This window comes from Leiobunum rupestre, chromosome 5 (assembly GCF_980474605.1).
Source record: "Leiobunum rupestre chromosome 5, qqLeiRupe1.1.hap1, whole genome shotgun sequence".
Lineage (NCBI taxonomy): Eukaryota > Metazoa > Arthropoda > Arachnida > Opiliones > Sclerosomatidae > Leiobunum > Leiobunum rupestre.
Window position 1 is genome coordinate 2437274 of NC_143388.1, and position 18209 is coordinate 2455482.

The 18209-nt window shown below is 46.2% G+C and overlaps 3 protein-coding genes across 3 annotated transcripts; all 3 read right to left on the reverse strand.

Annotated features, from left to right (window-relative positions):
• Positions 1-1858: 1858 nt before the first annotated feature.
• On the reverse strand, positions 1859-5920 carry LOC149943339 (uncharacterized). Its single transcript, XM_090175710.1, has 2 exons — positions 2449-5920; positions 1859-2325 (listed from the first exon to the last, which is right to left on the reverse strand). Exons 1-2 carry the CDS (start codon positions 5918-5920, stop codon positions 1859-1861), a joined length of 3939 nt encoding a protein of 1312 aa, XP_090031836.1.
• Positions 5921-6208: 288 nt separating this feature from the next.
• LOC149943340 (uncharacterized) lies at positions 6209-12385 on the reverse strand. The gene is made up of 5 exons (XM_090175711.1): positions 11981-12385; positions 7885-11929; positions 7361-7761; positions 6536-7003; positions 6209-6484 (listed from the first exon to the last, which is right to left on the reverse strand). Exons 1-5 carry the CDS (start codon positions 12383-12385, stop codon positions 6209-6211), a joined length of 5595 nt encoding a protein of 1864 aa, XP_090031837.1.
• Positions 12386-14349: 1964 nt separating this feature from the next.
• Positions 14350-15282, reverse strand: LOC149943341 (uncharacterized). The gene has a single exon (XM_090175712.1). The coding sequence runs from the start codon at positions 15280-15282 to the stop codon at positions 14350-14352; it is 933 nt and encodes a 310-aa protein (XP_090031838.1).
• Positions 15283-18209: the final 2927 nt, after the last annotated feature.

Below are 18209 nucleotides of genomic sequence, written 5' to 3' on the forward strand. Positions count from 1 at the left end.
TAGTGATACGGCACATAATCGAGGTTTTACTCTTGACGGTGCCATATTGTAGTTTTCAAAAATTAATTTAAGAAATCGCCACTAACTCGCTATAAAAAACCTTTTAAGTAAAGAAAACGCGCATAATCTTTGGAACAAGCAGACTACTAGGTCACGTGGTTCCAAACGTCATGGACAGGATGTTCCGTCCAAGGCTGTCTACTTAGCCTGTATTTGGTTTAACAGTAACAACAGTTCGATATTTCACCCTCAAGATACGCGGGTGGGCAAGCCAATACAAAAGCTGTTGAGGCCATGTGATTTCCTATCGTTTGCTATATAATTTACCATCCTAAGTTAAAGAGTGGCCACAGCCCACCCTCAGGATACCCGGGTGGGCAAACAAATACAAAAGCTGTTCAGGCCATGTGATTTTATATTATCTCGGTGATTAAATTAGTATTTTCTTAGAGGAGATATTTAATATGGATTATTAACAACTGCATAAATCATATTATTGCAAGAATGTATATATGTACTAAGAATATGGCAAGACGGAGATTCTGTCCCCATAATCGCATACTTTTCAGCTTAAGGGCCTGTTGCCAAAGTACTAGCCCATTGAACTTAATATGTTTGATTCTAGCAAAGCAGACTTTTGCAACACGCCCTAAGTTCGACTGCTTTGGATTTTTTGGTCTCACTCTTTCAAGTAGACGATTGCGTAGACGATCCAATCTTTTACTTTTATTGTTCTATGAGACCAAATTGTTTTTTTTCGATCACTCTCCCTTTAAGGGGGTTGGTCGGAGGGGGCGGAAATTAACGGCACTGCGTGCGCGTCTAAGAGCTCTATCGAATGAGACCAACTTTTTTTTTGGTCACTTTCCCTTTAAGGGGGTTATTCGGAGGGGGCGGGAATTAACGGCACTGCGTGCGCGTCAAAGAGTTCTATCGAATGAGACCAAATCTATGGACCAACTATACAAACTATACAAGTTCTCCAAGAAGGCGATAATATTATTTTGTGCCACATATTGAAACGACTGGTTTTAATTCAAAGTATTTATTCGGGATAACTTATTTACAATCAGTTAAACTTTGTAATTCCGCTGGACGGTCCTTGGCCGGAGATGGTACCGTTCATCGGTAGGCGTCGACGGCTGCGGCAGAGCGGGAGCGGAGAGGCGCGGCGGAACAGCAACGGCGGTTGGCGGCGAAGCTGGAACGGCGGCGGACGGCAGAGCGGGAACGACGGCTGACGGCAGAGCGGGAACGACGGCTGACGGCAGAGCGGGACAACGACTGATGGCAGAGCGGGAACGAGTTGTGGTAGAACTGGAACGACGAGAGAGCTCGGCTCGACTTGTCCAATTGTGGCTGTGTCTCTCCTATTTATACCGGCAGCGCGGACTTCAGGGAATTGGCTGCTGCACAATCCTCGCGGCGGTGTGGGCAGGTGGCCGGGAGCGCGGACCTCGGGGAATTGGTTGCTGCACAATCCTCGTGGCGGAGTAGTCGTTACATTACTCCCCCTGTCGTGAATAGCGAAATAATAGACGCGTTCCTTGCCAATAAAACAGTAAACCTTTAATTATAACGGAATTTTATGGAGAATCAAAAATCTACACTTCTTATTTGAAAGAGAAACATTTTGTATCTCTTTTAAAAACTAAAAAACGTTAGCCAAAAATACACGCGATTTTATCCTCGCATTTTTAAAACGTGCGTGATATAAATGTAAGATCGCGCGGTGGATAAAAATACGAAAACTTTAGGTACATGTGGTTGGAGATTATAAGGTTATATATACAATACTAAACATTCCGCCCGCCTTGAAATAATTAATTTCAATTTACAAAAATGTTTAAGAAAAGATTTAGTCTAGGGGCAATTGACATAATTTTACGACGGGCCTTTTTAATATTTTGTCAGCTGTTCTGACTGAAACTACTCGAACGTGGTTGTCTTCTCCGGGATGAAGTTGCGTTATTCTTCCCATTCTCCAATTGGTAGGAGGAAGGTCTTCATCCTTAAGCAGCACTAGTTCATCGACGCGTAGATTTGGCTTAGGTGTTGTCCATTTCGGTCTTTGTTGAAGGCGCGACAAATATTCACTTCTCCAGCGTTTCCAGAAGTGTTGTAGGATTTGTTGGCCCAACTGCCAACGCGAAAGACGATTGACCTTTTCTGAAGTCAAGTCGGGTTCTGGGATGGCGATAAGCGCATCTCCGATTAAGAAATGTCCGGGTGTTAAAGCGGCGAAGTCGGATGGGTCCGAGCTTAACGCCGTCAATGGACGCGAATTTAGGCAAGCTTCTATTTGGCATAGAAGCGTTTGCATTTCTTCAAAGTTAAGAATTGTAGTGCCAAGAACTCGTTTCAAGTGATACTTCACTGACTTCACTCCTGCTTCCCAAAGACCTCCAAAATGGGGAGCGGTAGGCGGGTTGAAGTGCCAGCTCGTACCTTCGTCAGCGAGCCATCTTGACACTTGTTCGTTGTTGTTCGCGGAGACGATGAATTTAATGAATGCTTTCATCTCTCGGTCCGCTCCAACGAAATTTGTTCCGCAGTCGCTGTAGATATCCGAGCATTTCCCTCGTCGAGCGACAAAGCGTTTTAAGGCTGCGAGAAATGCGTCGGTGGTCATGTCGCTGACCAATTCCAAATGAATCGCTCGCGTGGTAAAGCAGACGAAAACCGCAATGTAGCCCTTAAACCGGAGATGGCTTCGTCCTTTCATGAGTTTAAGGGTGAATGGGCCTGCGTAGTCAACGCCGCACTTCAAAAAGGCTCGTGCTGGATTTACCCTGGCCTGGGGTAGATCACCCATTAGTTGTTTCGCCGTGATGGCCTGTTGACGAACGCACGGAATACATCTTCGAATGTGGAAACTTATGGCATCGCGAAGTCCAACGATCCAAAAAACCTTTTGCAAGGTAGTTGCTAGCAACTGAGCACCTCCGTGAAAATGTTTCTCGTGCTCGTGTTGAATTAGGAGGTCGGTCAATTTGCTGTGTCTTGGTAGCATTGCTGGGTGCATTTGTTCATACGATAGGTTGGAGTGACGCAGTCGGCCACCAACACGTAGAATTCCTTTCTCGTTGAGGTATGGTTGTAACGATAGAATTTTGCTTTTCGTTGGTAGTTTCTTGTTTTGTTTGAGGCGGCTTATCTCTTCGCCAAAACTGTTGTTTTGAACGACTCTAATCCAATGAAATAAGGCCTTTTCGTTTTCTTCTCTTGATAGAGCACCAGAAATTCGTTCTTCTTTCACGTGGAAACAATTGAAAATGAACCGCAGTATGTAAGCGGTGACGTGAAGGAGTTTGCTTAGCGACGAATATTTTGTTAGTAAGGTTGATTCCATTTGACAATGCGTCACCAACGCGACTACTCGTCTTTCTTCTGACAAGCAGTTCATTGGCGCTTGTTGGTTATCGTTCTGTTCTCTTGTTGTTAGAAGAGAATCCAAGTCGTCAGGTCCATGCCACCACAACTCATTTTGAGCAAGCTCGTTAGCGGAGATTCCTCGTGAGGCACAGTCAGCTGGGTTTTTGTCTCCGGCAATGTGATGCCATTGAGCCTTCGGTAGCTTTTCGTGTATTTCGGAAACCCGATTAGCCACGAATGTTTTCCAACGTTGAGGTGCAGACTTCAACCATGCTAGGACGATTGTTGAGTCCGACCAACAATGAACGTCAGTAATTTCCATTTTCAGAGACTCTCTGACAAGTTGCATCAGAGAGGCGAGAAGTGATGCTCCACAAAGTTCCAACCTCGGCAGGGTGATTTGTTTTAACGGAACGACCTTTGTTTTTGCAGCGATTATTTGCACCTTGACGCTTCCTTGGGCGTTTAAGGTCTTCAGATAAACCGTCGCTGCGTAGGCCTTCTCCGAAGCGTCACAAAATCCATGTAAGCTAGCTTGTGTAGCGTTCGCTTGTGAAATGTGTCGTTGTACGGTTATGTTTTCGATTTTTGGTAAATCTGTTCGAAATGACCTCCATTTATTTTCGAGTGATTGGGGAAGAGGTTCGTCCCAATTTAATTTGATCTGCCACATTTCCTGTAGGAGAAGTTTGGCTCGAATTGTAACTGGAGTGAGTAGTCCCAGAGGATCAAATACTCTGGCCGTATCCGATAGAATTGTTCGCTTGGTGATTGAACTTCTTGATTGAGGAGAAGTAACCACGAACGAAAAGTGGTCAGTAGAAGGAGTCCAAAAGAGACCAAGGGTCTTCACTGATTCGTCGTTCTCGATTGATAGTGGTTTTTGAAGCTCTTTTAGGTTTGCGGGGAATGGATCCAATAATGCCGCTTCATTGGATGCCCATTTACGTATCTCAAAACCACCTTGAGACGTAGCTTGAATGATTTCAGCTTGAAGTTTCAAGGCCTTTTGCATTGTTTCTTCACCGGACATCAAATCATCCATGTAAAAGTCATTTTCCAAAGCTGAAGACGCCAGTGGGAGTTCGTCCTTAATGTACTGACTGAGTTGCTTTAAGACTTTCGTTGCCAAGTATGGCGCTGATGTGGTTCCATATGTGACTGTTAGCAACCGATAATCTTGCAAAGGTTCGTTGGGGTTAGTTCGCCATACAATTCTCTGGTAATCCGTGTCATCCGGGTGTACCCAAATTTGCCGAAACATCTTGGTAAGATCCGCTTTCATGACAATACGATGTTGACGAAATCGAATAAGCAGATTGACCAGGTCATCTTGAAGTTTCGGTCCTACCAGAAGCGTGTCGTTTAATGAAACGCCCGATGTAGATTTGGCTGATGCGTCGAACACGACTCGGACTTTTGTGGTGGTACTATCTTCTTTGAATACCGCGTGATGTGGTAAGTAGTACGGTTGATTTGTGATTCTGTTTTTGACATCGTCTGGAATGATTTCCATGTGTCCCAGAGCCAGGTATTCTCCCATGAACTTGCGGTACTCATCATAGAGGCCTGCGTTGAATTGTAAACGTCGTTCTGTTTGTAAGAACCGACGAACGGCCATGTGCCTGGATTCCCCAAGAATTGGAGGGTTCTTCTTCATTGGCAATCGTACGGTGAATCTTCCTGTCGAGTCACGCGTATGCGATTCTTCGAAATGCTGTTCGCATTGGGTTTCAGTTGGTGTTAACATTCTTCGAGGGTGGATGTCTTCCAGCTCCCAAAGATTCTTCAATTCATCTTCCAATTTGCAATGGTGGACCTTTATCGTCGGACTTCTTCCTTTTATGAGTAGTGGACCGGAAATTGCCCATCCAAAACGAGTGTTAAAGGCACCGGGAAGATCTTCTTTGCCCTTGCAAATTCCATCTTGCAAGAGACTTAGGTACACGTCCGCACCTAGTAGAATATCCACGTGTCCGGGGATATGAAACGTCGGGTCTGCGAGATTCAAGCCCTTTAAATGCTCGCAGGTTCTCGGGTCGAACGGACTGTTCGGTAGCTTGTCCGTGATCTTGTTCAGAATGATTGCCTCGACCGTCACCTCCGATGTGTTGCTGAGGTTTGAGCTGATGTTCAATATGACACTGCCTCGAGAGGTGTTCACTCCGGTTGCACCAATTCCGTCAACTGAAGCGTTGAAGCGTTTTCGTTTCAGCTGTAGTTGCTGCGTGAATTGTTCCGTTGTGAAACTGGCTTGCGATCCTGAGTCCAGCAATGCTCGGGCTGGAAATAGTTGATCACCGAAACCCTTGACTTGGACTATTGCCGTTGCCAAAATCACTTGAGAGGTTCCGTTTAGGTCTCGAGAAGGGCATGAAACGATGCCAGAGATAGCCTTCGTTTTTGGCGGTTCCTTCTCTTGTACGTCTGGATGTAAAAGCGTATTATGTCTGAATTTACATTTTCTACAATGGCCAGATTGGCATTCGTTGCTTTGATGGTCAGTTCGTAAGCAGTTGAAACACATGGAATTCTTCTTGACCATGTTCCAGCGCTCGGCTGAAGATGCGTTCAGAAATTTTGTACATCGGTACGTTGAATGGTTTTCGTTACAAAAGTTGCAAGACTCACTCAGAGTAACATGATGAGCTTTTGTACTCGGCCTCTGATGTATTGGATTTGGTGATTGCGATATTCGTAGGTGCTGGCGGGGCTGCTGCCAACGCTCTGGCCCGTTGATCCAGGAATGTTACGAGTTCATCGAAATTTGGCATTCCGTTCCCCCTCAGGGATAGTTCCCATTGTCGGCGAGATTTTGAATCGAGTTTTTCTTTTATAAGGTGTAGTAGGATGCCTCCCAATGTTGAACTGGTTCTTGTAGAACCTTGAGTGCTCTTATGCATTCGGCTGTGGTGTCAATGAGTGTTCTCAAGGCTGACGATGATTCTTGTGAGACGTTAGGTTGATTGAAAAGACGTCTTACGTGTGCGTCGATGATTTCTCGTTTGTTGTTAAAACGATTGTCCAAGATATCCCAAGCTTCCAAGTAATTAGCGTCAGTTACCGGGATAGATTGAATGAGGAGTGCTGCTTCGTTTCGTAATGATGACTTCAAGTATTGAAACTTCTGAGCTCCCGTTAGCGATTCGTTGTTGTGTACGGTTGCCGTAAAAAGATCGTGGAACGGTAACCAATCGATGAAACCTCCGCTGAAGGTAGGAAGCTCCAACTTCGGTAATCGAACTTCGCTAACTGGCCTGCCTGGCCTAACTGGTGCATTGGCTGCTCTTGTGTTGGCTTCAGTGACCAACAAGACATTTAATTGCTCAACCCGAGCGACAATGGCGTTGTACTCGGTTTCGTGAGGATCGAAGTCACCTGCTGGATCAATGGTTTTAGCTATGCCTTCGTGAGATTCGTCCAAATCTTTCGAAAACTTCTCCACTCTATCCACGTACAGCTTCAATGCAACATCAGATAAATGGTCCGCTGTTTGACCTACTGCATTCTCAATTCTTGTGACTTGACCTTTGACAGCTTGTCTTTTTCTCGGAGTAGTCGTTACATTACTCCCCCTGTCGTGAATAGCGAAATAATAGACGCGTTCCTTGCCAATAAAACAGTAAACCTTTAATTATAACGGAATTTTATGGAGAATCAAAAATCTACACTTCTTATTTGAAAGAGAAACATTTTGTATCTCTTTTAAAAACTAAAAAACGTTAGCCAAAAATACACGCGATTTTATCCTCGCATTTTTAAAACGTGCGTGATATAAATGTAAGATCGCGCGGTGGATAAAAATACGAAAACTTTAGGTACATGTGGTTGGAGATTATAAGGTTATATATACAATACTAAACATTCCGCCCGCCTTGAAATAATTGATTTCAATTTACAAAAATGTTTAAGAAAAGATTTAGTCTAGGGGCAATTGACATAATTTTACGACGGGCCTTTTTAATATTTTGTCAGCTGTTCTGACTGAAACTACTCGAACGTGGTTGTCTTCTCCGGGATGAAGTTGCGTTATTCTTCCCATTCTCCAATTGGTAGGAGGAAGGTCTTCATCCTTAAGCAGCACTAGTTCATCGACGCGTAGATTTGGCTTAGGTGTTGTCCATTTCGGTCTTTGTTGAAGGCGCGACAAATATTCACTTCTCCAGCGTTTCCAGAAGTGTTGTAGGATTTGTTGGCCCAACTGCCAACGCGAAAGACGATTGACCTTTTCTGAAGTCAAGTCGGGTTCTGGGATGGCGATAAGCGCATCTCCGATTAAGAAATGTCCGGGTGTTAAAGCGGCGAAGTCGGATGGGTCCGAGCTTAACGCCGTCAATGGACGCGAATTTAGGCAAGCTTCTATTTGGCATAGAAGCGTTTGCATTTCTTCAAAGTTAAGAATTGTAGTGCCAAGAACTCGTTTCAAGTGATACTTCACTGACTTCACTCCTGCTTCCCAAAGACCTCCAAAATGGGGAGCGGTAGGCGGGTTGAAGTGCCAGCTCGTACCTTCGTCAGCGAGCCATCTTGACACTTGTTCGTTGTTGTTCGCGGAGACGATGAATTTAATGAATGCTTTCATCTCTCGGTCCGCTCCAACGAAATTTGTTCCGCAGTCGCTGTAGATATCCGAGCATTTCCCTCGTCGAGCGACAAAGCGTTTTAAGGCTGCGAGAAATGCGTCGGTGGTCATGTCGCTGACCAATTCCAAATGAATCGCTCGCGTGGTAAAGCAGACGAAAAGCGCAATGTAGCCCTTAAACCGGAGATGGCTTCGTCCTTTCATGAGTTTAAGGGTGAATGGGCCTGCGTAGTCAACGCCGCACTTCAAAAAGGCTCGTGCTGGATTTACCCTGGCCTGGGGTAGATCACCCATTAGTTGTTTCGCCGTGATGGCCTGTTGACGAACGCACGGAATACATCTTCGAATGTGGAAACTTATGGCATCGCGAAGTCCAACGATCCAAAAAACCTTTTGCAAGGTAGTTGCTAGCAACTGAGCACCTCCGTGAAAATGTTTCTCGTGCTCGTGTTGAATTAGGAGGTCGGTCAATTTGCTGTGTCTTGGTAGCATTGCTGGGTGCATTTGTTCATACGATAGGTTGGAGTGACGCAGTCGGCCACCAACACGTAGAATTCCTTTCTCGTTGAGGTATGGTTGTAACGATAGAATTTTGCTTTTCGTTGGTAGTTTCTTGTTTTGTTTGAGGCGGCTTATCTCTTCGCCAAAACTGTTGTTTTGAACGACTCTAATCCAATGAAATAAGGCCTTTTCGTTTTCTTCTCTTGATAGAGCACCAGAAATTCGTTCTTCTTTCACGTGGAAACAATTGAAAATGAACCGCAGTATGTAAGCGGTGACGTGAAGGAGTTTGCTTAGCGACGAATATTTTGTTAGTAAGGTTGATTCCATTTGACAATGCGTCACCAACGCGACTACTCGTCTTTCTTCTGACAAGCAGTTCATTGGCGCTTGTTGGTTATCGTTCTGTTCTCTTGTTGTTAGAAGAGAATCCAAGTCGTCAGGTCCATGCCACCACAACTCATTTTGAGCAAGCTCGTTAGCGGAGATTCCTCGTGAGGCACAGTCAGCTGGGTTTTTGTCTCCGGCAATGTGATGCCATTGAGCCTTCGGTAGCTTTTCGTGTATTTCGGAAACCCGATTAGCCACGAATGTTTTCCAACGTTGAGGTGCAGACTTCAACCATGCTAGGACGATTGTTGAGTCCGACCAACAATGAACGTCAGTAATTTCCATTTTCAGAGACTCTCTGACAAGTTGCATCAGAGAGGCGAGAAGTGATGCTCCACAAAGTTCCAACCTCGGCAGGGTGATTTGTTTTAACGGAACGACCTTTGTTTTTGCAGCGATTATTTGCACCTTGACGCTTCCTTGGGCGTTTAAGGTCTTCAGATAAACCGTCGCTGCGTAGGCCTTCTCCGAAGCGTCACAAAATCCATGTAAGCTAGCTTGTGTAGCGTTCGCTTGTGAAATGTGTCGTTGTACGGTTATGTTTTCGATTTTTGGTAAATCTGTTCGAAATGACCTCCATTTATTTTCGAGTGATTGGGGAAGAGGTTCGTCCCAATTTAATTTGATCTGCCACATTTCCTGTAGGAGAAGTTTGGCTCGAATTGTAACTGGAGTGAGTAGTCCCAGAGGATCAAATACTCTGGCCGTATCCGATAGAATTGTTCGCTTGGTGATTGAACTTCTTGATTGAGGAGAAGTAACCACGAACGAAAAGTGGTCAGTAGAAGGAGTCCAAAAGAGACCAAGGGTCTTCACTGATTCGTCGTTCTCGATTGATAGTGGTTTTTGAAGCTCTTTTAGGTTTGCGGGGAATGGATCCAATAATGCCGCTTCATTGGATGCCCATTTACGTATCTCAAAACCACCTTGAGACGTAGCTTGAATGATTTCAGCTTGAAGTTTCAAGGCCTTTTGCATTGTTTCTTCACCGGACATCAAATCATCCATGTAAAAGTCATTTTCCAAAGCTGAAGACGCCAGTGGGAGTTCGTCCTTAATGTACTGACTGAGTTGCTTTAAGACTTTCGTTGCCAAGTATGGCGCTGATGTGGTTCCATATGTGACTGTTAGCAACCGATAATCTTGCAAAGGTTCGTTGGGGTTAGTTCGCCATACAATTCTCTGGTAATCCGTGTCATCCGGGTGTACCCAAATTTGCCGAAACATCTTGGTAAGATCCGCTTTCATGACAATACGATGTTGACGAAATCGAATAAGCAGATTGACCAGGTCATCTTGAAGTTTCGGTCCTACCAGAAGCGTGTCGTTTAATGAAACGCCCGATGTAGATTTGGCTGATGCGTCGAACACGACTCGGACTTTTGTGGTGGTACTATCTTCTTTGAATACCGCGTGATGTGGTAAGTAGTACGGTTGATTTGTGATTCTGTTTTTGACATCGTCTGGAATGATTTCCATGTGTCCCAGAGCCAGGTATTCTCCCATGAACTTGCGGTACTCATCATAGAGGCCTGCGTTGAATTGTAAACGTCGTTCTGTTTGTAAGAACCGACGAACGGCCATGTGCCTGGATTCCCCAAGAATTGGAGGGTTCTTCTTCATTGGCAATCGTACGGTGAATCTTCCTGTCGAGTCACGCGTATGCGATTCTTCGAAATGCTGTTCGCATTGGGTTTCAGTTGGTGTTAACATTCTTCGAGGGTGGATGTCTTCCAGCTCCCAAAGATTCTTCAATTCATCTTCCAATTTGCAATGGTGGACCTTTATCGTCGGACTTCTTCCTTTTATGAGTAGTGGACCGGAAATTGCCCATCCAAAACGAGTGTTAAAGGCACCGGGAAGATCTTCTTTGCCCTTGCAAATTCCATCTTGCAAGAGACTTAGGTACACGTCCGCACCTAGTAGAATATCCACGTGTCCGGGGATATGAAACGTCGGGTCTGCGAGATTCAAGCCCTTTAAATGCTCGCAGGTTCTCGGGTCGAACGGACTGTTCGGTAGCTTGTCCGTGATCTTGTTCAGAATGATTGCCTCGACCGTCACCTCCGATGTGTTGCTGAGGTTTGAGCTGATGTTCAATATGACACTGCCTCGAGAGGTGTTCACTCCGGTTGCACCAATTCCGTCAACTGAAGCGTTGAAGCGTTTTCGTTTCAGCTGTAGTTGCTGCGTGAATTGTTCCGTTGTGAAACTGGCTTGCGATCCTGAGTCCAGCAATGCTCGGGCTGGAAATAGTTGATCACCGAAACCCTTGACTTGGACTATTGCCGTTGCCAAAATCACTTGAGAGGTTCCGTTTAGGTCTCGAGAAGGGCATGAAACGATGCCAGAGATAGCCTTCGTTTTTGGCGGTTCCTTCTCTTGTACGTCTGGATGTAAAAGCGTATTATGTCTGAATTTACATTTTCTACAATGGCCAGATTGGCATTCGTTGCTTTGATGGTCAGTTCGTAAGCAGTTGAAACACATGAAATTATTCTTGACCATGTTCCAGCGCTCGGCTGAAGATGCGTTCAGAAATTTTGTACATCGGTACGTTGAATGGTTTTCGTTACAAAAGTTGCAAGACTCACTCAGAGTACCATGATGAGCTTTTGTACTCGGCTTCTGATGTATTGGAGCCTTGGATTTGGTGATTGCGATATTCGTAGGTGCTGGCGGGGCTGCTGCCAACGCTCTGGCCCGTTGATCCAGGAATGTTACGAGTTCATCGAAATTTGGCATTCCGTTCCCCCTCAGGGATAGTTCCCATTGTCGGCGAGATTCTGAATCGAGTTTTTCTTTTATAAGGTGTAGTAGGATGGCGTCCCAATGTTGAACTGGTTCTTGTAGAACCTTGAGTGCTCTTATGCATTCGGCTGTGGTGTCAATGAGTGTTCTCAAGGCTGACGATGATTCTTGTGAGACGTTAGGTTGATTGAAAAGACGTCTTACGTGTGCGTCGATGATTTCTCGTTTGTTGTTAAAACGATTGTCCAAGATATCCCAAGCTTCCAAGTAATTAGCGTCAGTTACCGGGATAGATTGAATGAGGAGTGCTGCTTCGTTTCGTAATGATGACTTCAAGTATTGAAACTTCTGAGCTCCCGTTAGCGATTCGTTGTTGTGTACGGTTGCCGTAAAAAGATCGTGGAACGGTAACCAATCGATGAAACCTCCGCTGAAGGTAGGAAGCTCCAACTTCGGTAATCGAACTTCGCTAACTGGCCTGCCTGGCCTAACTGGTGCATTGGCTGCTCTTGTGTTGGCTTCAGTGACCAACAAGACATTTAATTGCTCAACCCGAGCGACAATGGCGTTGTACTCGGTTTCGTGAGGATCGAAGTCACCTGCTGGATCAATGGTTTTAGCTATGCCTTCGTGAGATTCGTCCAAATCTTTCGAAAACTTCTCCACTCTATCCACGTACAGCTTCAATGCAACATCAGATAAATGGTCCGCTGTTTGACCTACTGCATTCTCAATTCTTGTGACTTGACCTTTGACAGCTTGTCTTTTTCTCACATAAGCATCCATAATGTTGAAACTCCAAAAAAATCGTTATTTACGTTGTTGGTTTTAGAGAGCTTGAAAGGCGAATCCTCGTCCGTACTTCACTATAGCCCACGGAAATGTTTTGCCGATTCGACGATTAGTTCGATAGTGTAAACTAGTTGGCGACGATCCGGCTCGACGGACCAAAAAATGTCGTGAATAGCGAAATAATAGACGCGTTCCTTGCCAATAAAACAGTAAACCTTTAATTATAACGGAATTTTATGGAGAATCAAAAATCTACACTTCTTATTTGAAAGAGAAACATTTTGTATCTCTTTTAAAAACTAAAAAACGTAAGCCAAAAATACACGCGATTTTATCCTCGCATGGATGGTTTCGATGGGACGGCGGCGACCAGGATTAGTTTCGACACAACGTCGGATAATTTGATACGGTCCGTGGAATTGATGTAGGAGCTTCTCGGCACGGCCTCTCTTCCTAGTCGGCTTCTGTACGTAAACCCATTGCCCTGGAGTGAAGGCGTCGTCATGTCGGCGGTCGTCTTAATGGGCGGCTTGGCGTATTTGCGCTGCTTCGGCGTTAATGCGTGCGATGTCTCGAACTTCTTGAACGGTAGTTTCAACGGATGGAAGAACTTCGGCTATAGGTAAAGTGCGATCTAATGGGGTGAACGGGTCGCGACCGTAGACGAGTGAAAATGGGCTGGCTCTCGTTGACTCTTGAACTGCTGTGTTGTAGGCGAACGTGACGCCAGGTATCGCATCATCCCAATTACGGTGATCTTCGTCGACGTACATGGACAGCATGTCGGCCAACGTTTTGTTCAGGCGTTCAGTGAGTCCATTCGTCTGTGGGTGATACGCGGTGGTGCGAAGGTGCCGAGTCCCAACCTGCCGGAGAATTTCTGCCGTCAACTTTGCCATGAACTGAGTTCCTCTGTCTGTTAAAAGTTCTTTCGGGCAACCATGGCGAAAAACGACTTGGTCTATGAAAAATGTGGCGGCTTCAGCGGCGGTAGCTTCGGGAACAGCTCTGATTTCGGCCCACTTCGTTAGGTAGTCTGTGCAGACCAATATGAAGGTGTTGCCTTGTCGTGATTGCGGGAAAGGCCCCAGAAAGTCCATCCCGACTCGTTCGAATGGTTGTCCTATCGGGCCGGTTGTTGGAGATTTACGGCTCTGACAAAGTGCACATGTGCGGACGTAGCGTTCGACGGACTTCTGTAACTTCGGCCAGTAATAGCGTTCTGATATTCGCCGGAACGTCTTGAAAAATCCCATATGGCCGGCTGAAGGCTGATCGTGAGCCGCGTGGAGGACATCAGTGCGCAGAGTTTCTGGAACAGCCAGTAAAGGTCGTTTCTGGGCTTTGCGATAGAGGACGTCGTCAGTCAGAATATATTTAGCCGCCCGACGCTGGAGTGCGACCGAGACTGACGAAGAAGGATCTTGAAGATGTGTAATTATAGGACCATAAACTGGATCATCTTTTTGCAAGGAAGGTACATCGGGCAGATCGACCAAGGAGTTTATTGGACCGGCATCCTTCGTCTCATCAGCGGCAGTGTCAACTACAAGTCGGCTGAGACAATCGGCATAGGAGTGGCGTCGACTAAGGACTTGGCGGAGGCGGTCTATATGGGTGTCGAATGTCTCTGAGAATACCACGATGTCGTCAAGATAAACTAGACAAGTATTCCATTTCAACCCGGCGAGGACGACATCCATAGTACGTTGAAATGTAGCGGCAGCATTTGCAAGACCCATCGGCAAGACATTGAATTCAAAGAGACCATCCGGCGTGCAGAAAGCCGTTTTCTCCTTGTCCGTTTCGGCGAGGGGGATTTGCCAGTATCCCTTGGCGAGGTCCATTGTGCTGAAATATTTAGCACCGTGTAGTCTATCAAGAGCATCGTCAATCCTTGGCAGCGGGTACACGTTTCGTTTCGTCAGGTCGTTAAGGCGGCGAAAGTCGATACAAAATCAGGGAGAACCATCTTTCTTGGCGACTAGGCGGACCCGAGCAGACCAGGGACTGGAGGATGGTCGAATGATTTTGTCGTGCATCATCTTACGGACGCAAATAATGTCCCGCTCCGCGAAGGACGTGCGCCTCGGTGGTAAATGAACAGGGAGGTGGCCCTGCGTGTCGATGATATGCGGTGGTAATCGAGAACGGCGGAGAGGGTCTTCGGCTTTCTTGAAACAATGTCCGAATTCTTTCAGGACTGATTGGACGCTGGTTAGTTCGGTGTTTCGCAATGTATCGCTTATGGTGGAACGTTGCCATGCATCAGGATCGGAAACAGTTATGTGATTTACTTGCGAAACGGCAGCGACAGATCGGCAAAAATTTTCAATTGTGCCAATTTTCATCTTTGGCTGAATAATCTTATCTTCGAAAGAAAGATTTCCGACGGCGGTGACGATATCAGCTTTTAACGGAAGAATGGCATAAGGTGCGGAGAGGCCAGTTTTGCGACTTAGTTCGCGGCTAGGCGTAAGTAGAGCATCATCGTAGTCGACGGACTTCGAGAGTTTGATAGGGAGAAGTATCTCGGACCAAGGCTTCAGCGTCATGGGTGAATCGATATCCAGGAAGGCCACGACAGGAGCATCTTCGAAGTTGGGTTGATTGCCTGGTAGATCTTCGAGGAAAGTTGCATCTGGATAAACAGGCTCTGGCGTTGCGGGCGGAAAATGCAAAACATCGTCAGAACCGAAGTCTAAAACGAGTTTAGTGTGCTGGCACCAGTCAATACCCAGCAGAACATCCGCTGGTAAATTGGGTAGAATGAGAGCTGAAGTAGTTGTCGTATTGCCGTCGAGAATGATCTCCGCTTGTACCCGACCCGACGAGAAAGTTACGTGACCACTGGCAGACTTTATCGGCATATGATAAGACTGCACCGGCATGGGACGCGCGTCGATGAACTGCTGGCTGATGGCGGAAACGGCAGCTCCAAGATCAATTAACGCTGTGGCTGGAAAACCATGATAAATGGTCAGCGGGCGTGCCCTCTTCGTCTACGGCCGCTGGGAGTAGTTTCCCGGAACCGCAGAGTGGAACGGCAAGGCTTGTGGGATCACGCAGTATTTGGCAACATGGCCGATCTGGTTACAGTTGAAGCACACCGGACGACCTTCTGGAGTGCGCATCTGATCGGAGCGTCGCAGTGGCGTCGGTACGGAATGCTGCTGCTGTGGCTGTCGGCGTGGCATCAAAGCAAGACGTTGAGAATACGAAGCGGCGGGTCGTGGCTGGTATTGAACAGGTAAAGCAGCGTGATACGGTAAAGCGGGGCCCGTTTGTTGTAAAGCCGGCATTTGAACGTTTCTCGGCTGGAAATTGAGCATCCGGGTGGCATCAGGACGTTCCGCCGATGCTTGGGCTTGCTTCGCGGCAGCCCGACTGCGGTCAGCGGCGTCTCTAGCGGTGATGAGCAACTTGATGGTAGCATTGAGTTCGTCGACGGTCGCCGGCTCGGACTGGATCGCCCCTTGAACAAGATCAGGAATAAGTCCACGAAGTAAGCAACGGATTTTCTCCTGTTCATCGACGACACGGCCAAGTTTGCTGCGACGAGTGAAGAGACGCCTTTCAATCTCGGCAACATCGACGGGTTTCCCGAACGTGGCCGAAAGAAGGGCCTTGGCGGCGTCCCATGTTGCAGGTGGATTAGTATCGAGAATATTCTCCCAGTAGATAGATGCGATGCCGTCGAGGTTGAGGGCAAGATACGTTGGCCAACTAGCAGCTTCCCATTTAGATAATGTAGCGATGCGACTAAATCTTTTTAACCAGGCGTCGATATCGTCGGACGGTTCTCCCTTGAACGGCGGCAGCGGGAGCGACATGGTTACACTGGTTTCGAGCCGGCGCCTCCACCAGTGAAACGACTGGTTTTAATTCAAAGTATTTATTCGGGATAACTTATTTACAATCAGTTAAACTTTGTAATTCGACTGGACGGTCCTTGGCCGGAGATGGTACCGTTCATCGGTAGGCGTCGACGGCTGCGGCAGAGCGGGAGCGGAGAGGCGCGGCGGAACAGCAACGGCGGTTGGCGGCGAAGCTGGAACGGCGGCGGACGGCAGAGCGGGAACGACGGCTGACGGCAGAGCGGGAACGACGGCTGACGGCAGAGCGGGAACGACGGCTGACGGCAGAGCGGGAACGACGGCTGATGGCAGAGCGGGAACGAGTTGTGGTAGAACTGGAACGGCGAGAGAGCTCGGCTCGACTTGTCCAATTGTGGCGGTGTCTCTCCTATTTATACCGGCAGCGCGGACTTCAGGGAATTGGCTGTTGCACAATCCTCGCGGCGGTGTGGGCAGGTGGCCGGGAGCGCGGACCTCGGGGAATTGGTTGCTGCACAATCCTCGTGGCGGAGTAGTCGATACAATATAAACGACTTCGATAAGAAAGTACCACACTTATTTATTACTTCTGACCATACACGGTTTCGATAAGAAAGTGCCACACTTACTTATTACTTCTGACCATACACGGTTTCGATAAGAAAGTGCCACACTTATTTGTTACTTCTGACCACACACGGTTTCGATAAGAAAGTGCCACACTTATTTGTTACTTCTGACCATACACGTTTTCGATAAGAAAGTGCCACACTTATTTATTACTTCTGACCATACACGTTTTCGATAAGAAAGTGCCACACTTATTTGTTACTTCTGACCACACACGTTTTCGATAAGAAAGAGCCACACTTATTTATTACTTCTGACCATACACGGTTTCGATAAGAAAGTGCCACACTTATTTGTTACTTCTGACCACACACGGTTTCGATAAGAAAGTGCCACACTTACTTATTACTTCTGACCATACACGGTTTCGATAAGAAAGTGCCACACTTATTTGTTACTTCTGACCACACACGGTTTCGATAAGAAAGAGCCACACTTATTTATTACTTCTGACCATACACGGTTTCGATAAGAAAGTGCCACACTTACTTATTACTTCTGACCATACACGGTTTCGATAAGAAAGTGCCACACTTATTTATTACTTCTGACCATACACGTTTTCGATAAGAAAGTGCCACACTTATTTCGATAAGAAAGTGCCACACTTATTTGTTACTTCTGACCATACACGTTTTCGATAAGAAAGTGCCACACTTATTTATTACTTCTGACCATACACGTTTTCGATAAGAAAGTGCCACACTTATTTGTTACTTCTGACCACACTTGTTTTCGATAAGAAAGAGCCACACTTATTTATTACTTCTGACCACACACGGTTTCGATAAGAAAGTGCCACACTTACTTATTACTTCTGACCATACACGGTTTCGATAAGAAAGTGCCACACTTATTTGTTACTTCTGACCGCACACGGTTTCGATAAGAAAGAGCCACACTTATTTATTACTTCTGACCATACACGGTTTCGATAAGAAAGTGCCACACTTACTTATTACTTCTGACCATACACGGTTTCGATAAGAAAGTGCCACACTTATTTATTACTTCTGACCATACACGTTTTCGATAAGAAAGTGCCACACTTATTTCGATAAGAAAGTGCCACACTTATTTGTTACTTCTGACCATACACGTTTTCGATAAGAAAGTGCCACACTTATTTATTACTTCTGACCATACACGTTTTCGATAAGAAAGTGCCACACTTATTTGTTACTTCTGACCACACACGTTTTCGATAAGAAAGAGCCACACTTATTTATTACTTCTGACCATACACGGTTTCGATAAGAAAGTGCCACACTTATTTGTTACTTCTGACCACACACGGTTTCGATAAGAAAGTGCCACACTTACTTATTACTTCTGACCATACTAGGTTTCGA

Bases quoted from the DNA above. Each gene is read 5' to 3' on its own strand.
- LOC149943339 (XM_090175710.1), bottom strand. From the start codon at position 5,920: ATGGTCAAGAAGAATTCCATGTGTTTCAACTGCTTACGAACTGACCAT. The intron at 2,326-2,448 runs GTACGAGCTGGC...TTAACTTTGAAG, and splicing joins AAGATGGCTCGCTGACGAAG to AAATGCAAACGCTTCTATGC.
- LOC149943340 (XM_090175711.1), bottom strand. From the start codon at position 12,385: ATGGATGCTTATGTGAGAAAAAGACAAGCTGTCAAAGGTCAAGTCACA. The intron at 11,930-11,980 runs GTACACAACAAC...CAATACTTGAAG, and splicing joins ACGATCTTTTTACGGCAACC to TCATCATTACGAAACGAAGC. The intron at 7,762-7,884 runs GTACGAGCTGGC...TTAACTTTGAAG, and splicing joins AAGATGGCTCGCTGACGAAG to AAATGCAAACGCTTCTATGC.
- LOC149943341 (XM_090175712.1), bottom strand. From the start codon at position 15,282: ATGCCGGTGCAGTCTTATCATATGCCGATAAAGTCTGCCAGTGGTCAC.